The sequence below is a fragment of the Taudactylus pleione genome, unplaced genomic scaffold (assembly GCF_031769625.1).
Source record: "Taudactylus pleione unplaced genomic scaffold, aTauple2 ptg000157l, whole genome shotgun sequence".
NCBI lineage: Eukaryota > Metazoa > Chordata > Amphibia > Anura > Myobatrachidae > Taudactylus > Taudactylus pleione.
Genome location: NW_028284559.1, coordinates 1,572,363 through 1,578,362, shown reverse-complemented (window position 1 = coordinate 1,578,362; position 6,000 = coordinate 1,572,363). Strand labels below are relative to the sequence as shown.

At 35.7% G+C, this 6,000-nt stretch overlaps 1 protein-coding gene across 9 annotated transcripts in view; it reads right to left on the bottom strand.

The window, feature by feature from the left end:
- Window positions 1-2,419: 2,419 nt before the first annotated feature.
- The window catches only part of KCNMA1 (potassium calcium-activated channel subfamily M alpha 1), a 636,705-nt gene continuing 633,124 nt past the window's right edge, over window positions 2,420-6,000 (bottom strand). For 5 of the 9 annotated variants that reach the window (XM_088474944.1, XM_088474943.1, XM_088474946.1 and 2 more), the window contains 2 exons: window positions 5,610-5,629; window positions 2,420-2,607 (listed from right to left, as the gene is read on the bottom strand). In XM_088474944.1, coding sequence (XP_088331070.1) covers window positions 2,453-2,607; window positions 5,610-5,629 — 175 coding nt within the window. In that variant the 3' untranslated portion in view covers window positions 2,420-2,452. The remainder of the gene's footprint in view (window positions 2,608-5,609; window positions 5,630-6,000) is intronic. The other 4 variants (XM_088474945.1, XM_088474952.1, XM_088474948.1 and 1 more) reach the window with 3 other exon arrangements.

Here is a 6,000-nt window from a genome sequence, read left to right as displayed (position 1 = left end):
ACTTACGTACATTGGAGTCTGTATATGAAGCACACCGGAGCTTGAAATGAAAAAAGCTGCGGCCGCTACATTGAGACTCCATTGCACACAGATATACAAGTGTCGCATGTAACATTAATCAGCACAGTCTGCTGGAGCATCCTAGTAAGCATCGCATTGCAACTTAGATGCAGTTGTGCGTCATTCACTCATTGGTTACAAATAATTCACCTGCCCAAGCAATAAGCTGCTGCAATCCTTGCCCAAAATGTTAACAATCTATATTTGGTGAGTTTGTGTAAGTACACATTTTTGTATGTTACAAATAGTCAATGCAGAATACAATAACAATAGTGTGTACAAAGTGAATAGAATTATGTTTTTTCTTAAAATCAACAAAAGACTTTAATAATTTCAAACTGAATCCAGGCTCTTGAAGCCAGTTCCCCGATCTGAGATGCAGCCTGTAGGAACTGCCGTAGTGGAAATAAATGGTAAAGAGTTGGCTGTTTTTGGAATAAAGATTTTTGTGTACAGATCCTGAACTTGAGCACATAGTGAAAGAAAAGCATTAATGCATCACTGTGTTTGTGTAAAATAGATTACAACCTATATTTTAAAGCATAAGACACTTTTTAAGGATATGTAGCGAAGGGAAAAAAATAATGTAACATATGCGTATAACCAATTGCTGATAACATTATGTTGCTGCAGTTTTCTTCAATTCTGGTCACCTGCACTGTTTTCATGGATGCACAACTTGGAATCTGGATTGTTAAAGTTATTCCAAATAATATTTAGTAGAGCGATATGTAAATGCTTAAAAGATAAGTCCTGTTTAGGGGACTTTATTTAGGAATGTCCACAGAGTCTAATTAGTATAACTAAACACCCTTGTAGTTTGCGAAGTATACACACTTCTAGAGCTTGTTAATTGTTCTCAAGCAGAAGCACAAAATCAGTATGCCCGGCTGTCGCATCATTTTAAAGACGTCAGTGGATCACAGTATCGATTTAAAGAGATGTCTCTTACGCTGTACACAGATTGGAGATTCGGGTTGGAAGAGTTTATCTAACAAACATAAGGCAATAAAAATTATAGTCTTTATTTATGCTGTGTATTTGAAGTGAATGGGTGTTTTAGATACTTCTCAAAACACTTCTCTAACCAGTATAAAGGATTGCAAATATAAATAACATAATGCACATAACACACACAGAGCCATAGGGAAATGTGAACCTAATATTTTATGTTACTGTAAGGAGATAATGGTCCTATGTCATTGTTTAAAAGATAAATATGACCATCTGGACAAAGCCTTAAAGCCTAGTTAAAATAAATCATTACAGTCCACTAAAGATGGGCATATGATGTAGGAGTTGGTGCTTTGGTTTATTTTATTTATTTTTTTGCAAGTGAAAAAGTAAAACAGTAATAAATGTAAATTCAGATCATGGTTGTAACATTTGAAACTGCCGCGGATTCTGAAAATATTCCAAAACACTCCAATCCTATAATCTCCAAATTGGCCAAAGTTTAGGACTTTAATGTATAATGATATCTGATCTTGCCATTGCTTATTTAGAACTAATGCTATACTAGTACAGTGATAACATATGTGCTTATTTCTTACATTTATTTTATAAAAGAAAGAAAAGCAATTTAGCCGGGCATGTGAAATTGTGCTTTATGCTGAACGGAAAAACCTCTTACCAGTGTGACTAGGAAGTATTGGTGAAAGAAATATTAGGAACTGAATTATATTCCACTAAAAACCTTGACTGCGTTGTTGCGATTTATAGGTATTTTTTTCATATCAAGGCTTTAAGTGAACCCTCATTAACAATGTTAGTTGACGCTTATAGCAGAAAGAAGACGAAGCAAGGTAAAAGAAGCTATTTCAATAAAGATTATCCAGATCTTTTACAATACTCTGTGGCAGAAGCATGAGACATAATTCAACACAATGACTTTCTCTATGTGATCTTTCCATGGCAAGAAGAACCTGCAGAACGTTGACTGCTCGGTGACGAGGTCTTAGGAACAGGCTCGCACGGTCTTCTAGCAGGAAAAGGATTCAGCTGTTCTTATAGTAAGTAACAATTTGACACAAAGTTTTTCTTTTTCTTAGAACTTTCCCATAGAAATGGCTGTATTTCATCCTTGGTTTTTGGGCAAAGACTTGACAAAAAATATATATTTATATATTTTCTTCTTTCTAATGAATAAAAATAATTTAAAACACTAGAGGCTATACATGACTATATAGATGCTGTTCATATATAAATTAAATATTTTACACTTTCAGTCTCTGTAGTCCTGCTTCATGCAGGCCTAGTGCGCGGCGTCACATCACCAGTCTCATTTACGCTTGTTGTTTCTAGATTGTTTTGCAAGTCTGGATAATGTCTTCAAGTTCTGTGAATTAGTCTTTTTGTCTTTTTTTTTTTCCCTAAGTAGTTTATTTTTGAATCAACATTCATCTTCGACCTCTCGGATTGGCGGTATCAAACTGCTCGTCGATTTGTATTGATTAATCTGATTAGCCATGTGTGTGCTCATTGGCTTAATCTGAATGTTTCTGGGATACGCATTTTCCATTTCATCTGTATACCATTTCTTTTCTGCTGTGGAGCAAAGTTTCGGGATATAAAAGGGGGAAGCAGGGGAAGGTGTAACAGAATGGGAGGCAGCGGATATGGAAATATAGCAGATTTAGATAAGGAAATAAAGTACGAAAGGAAAGATGAGAGATCACAGAGAATAGTATGAAAAAAGAAGAGATCCATCATTTTGAAGACAAAATGATGATGTCCAGTATAAAAGAGACGAAAAAGAAAGTTTACGTATAATAGGAAAATGAAATAGTATTATGGGCAAATAGAGACAGAAGCATAAGATTAGTAGCAGCAAGAGGGGTGTAGGCATGAAACAGAATGGAAGGGTGGGTTTTAAGGAAAGACAAAATGGGAGAAAGGGAAATAGGCATAGTTAGTGCTGGAAGCCAAATAATTCAACAGTCATTAAAAGAAAAAAAAATCAAAACATGAGTGAAATAAAAATAAAACTGTGTGAGAAAAAGAGGACCAGCAGTGATGGGAAACCTGCAGGTAGAAATCTAATTTCACAGCAACTTAGCTAAATTGTGACTGTTTCTGATCTACTTAGCTTAGCAGTACAGCTGATAATTATATTGCATTGAGCTTCCAGGCTTGGCACTCTGCATTCTCGCTTTATTACAATATGTTTCTGTTTACACCAATATATTATTCAGTATTTAAATAGTCTCAAATTTATCAAGCAGCGATTTCATGTATTGCCAGAGGGTCCTGTAACACACTGTTTATGTCTGTTTAAAAAATAATGTTTTTTTCTACATTTATCAGTCTGACTCGTCCATATTTTATGCTAAGGTTAGCTGCTAGAAGGCTACGCACAACTGGTGGTAAAGTTGCGTATTTAAAGCAAGTAACAGTAAGCAGATGTAAGCGACGCTGCAGTGACTGTGACAGATTCTCGTTCCATTCCCGTGTGTCTGCTGCTCATCAATACAGTTGAACACTTACATTCAGCTCAATTACATTATAAATAGAGTGAAATGCAGTTAACAAGTGTTTGACTTAAACAAAGCAACAATTTCCTGTTTTGTCACAGACACTTATAAATGCAAATTGAAATCATTTACAAATGCGTCTAAACAGATAAAATATGATGCATTTTAACTTGCAACAAAGCAGACTGAAAACACCAGTGTGTACGTAGCCGAAGACCGTCTGGTCATTAAATGCCTAATGATAATTGATGATGAAAACGCTATTTAAGTTACTCCTGCATTGATAGCTTACCCAGTTAGGCAAGAGTTAACTGTCTCTCTAATAAAACTCTAATATTTCAGTTTAATTCCTGTACTTTTAAATCTCCCAGATCTCTTAGAACACATCACAGGCTCTGAATTATAAATGAGGTTTTAAAGAGACGGATCTGGATGCATCGTTTTAACAGTGGGTTGTATTAAAACACTGAGATGTGTACACATCAAAATAATTTCAGCTCCATTTAAAAAGCCATTTAGTTGGTATGTGACACATAGTGGGACATATTTCATTCGGGAACAGCCAGTTGTGCCTCAAAGCAACCTTTCAATGATAGTGTGTTAAAAGCCCATCTGCGATCAGATGAACACATTTCATAGATAATGTTTAGGATTATTATTTTTTAATACAGTTTTTATCTACTTTCTCGCATACACCCCCACCCACACCTTAGCTTATGCTGTCGCCTCTGATCGTCAGGAAATATTTTGTTTCTGTTTTGAGTAAAGCCTGGGATTGTTTTTTTATGTGTGCTTAATACAGTGGAGCAGGTAACATAAACTTAAGTGTTACTAACAAATTACATTTTCAGAAGAAGCATCTAAAGCTGTACATTCACACTCCTCTGATCACTAATAAACTGTCTGATAAAAGTTCCACTAGTTTATCACTTCTGAAAAACCTCAACTTACTTGCTTTCTTTCTTTAAAGGAGAAATCAATTTTTATTTATTGATCTATTTTACCTATAAACCAGCAACCTCCAAGCAGTGGCCACCAGTAACCCTGATCCTATAGAACCTGTGCTTTTGACTTTTCATATTATGTGCCATTAAAACCACTGAACACGGGCAGTGGATGTCCTGTGCTAAGGAAGAGAACAGCAGATACTTTTGGTGAGTTCTGTGTAATAAACCTGCAAACACTGAAAACTGTTGGCATATTTTGTTCTCCCAAGAATTAACAATAAACTATGTATTTGAAGTCATAATTGTTGGATTCAGTCACCCACAGCACAAAGTTGCACACCAATTTCAAGACAGGATCCACTAAATATTTGAGTTTTGAAAATACTTCTATGTGTATATATAATATTTCAAATAGTATAATATGCACATTGACTGTATTATAATTAAACATAAAGGGGTATTGGACAGTTTCTCTATGGCCTTTGGTCATATCGTTGGAATTTGTAAAAGATACAGAGTAAATATGATACCTCTGATTTAAATAATGCAAGAAACAAAGCTAATTATCTGTAAAATTGATTTGCCCAACTAAGGTGTCCTTGTCTATACGGTGTAACTGAACACACAAACAAACACAGAAAACAAACCAGATATGGCAATGGAAACTGACATAGGAGAAGGGAAGGTTTTGAAATGAGGACAACCAATCAAAAAAGCACAAGAAGGTCACATGCGAGAAGGCAAGCAAGCTGGCAATGGGGAGCCACATATAGACAGTAGCGACAGAACAGCCACTTCAGATTAGGAATCAGTAAAAGCTGAAATCAAAGTAGAACAACATTACACAGAACACAATAATATAAACAGGAAAATACCAAACAATGGGAACCCCTTGGCAGCTGGAACAGCCTGTAGTGTCCTAGATGGAAACATTTACTTCCACACTACATTACATAGTCATAGCCTTCCAGCAGTAAAGGGGCTTGGACTGATTGACCTATGTCATTATATATATCATCTATCTGCATGTTATTCATTGTTCCACACAGGGTTTCACAAGGACAGAGTTATAGAAGGAGGAGGAAGCCCATAGAAGCCTCTAGTGCATGCAGAACTGGATGATCCATACCTTGGCCCATTCTATTCGTCCTTGTTGCAATTTAGAGAGAGAAGTAATCTATGTGAGTCATTCCAAAGCCTGTTACACAGTTCAAATCTTTGCATATGTTATTTAGGTGGGTAGAGTTGTATTACATTTTATCTTTTTATGTTTTTCTCTAGTTTCATTAGTTTGATTACCCTGGTTCCAGTAGCATGACACAGTATAGAGCAGTGCTACTGCTTCTAATATCTCTGTGGCTGCTGAGGTTCTTATAGCAGAGGAAATGCACTGGGAAAATCTACTTTATGTCATATAGTGTGTCTCAAATAGACTTTACTCCAAGAGAGAGTTCTCCATGAATGCAGAACCTATTTCTACAATAAAACAGATATCTTATCAATTAAACATTAGTCACTTT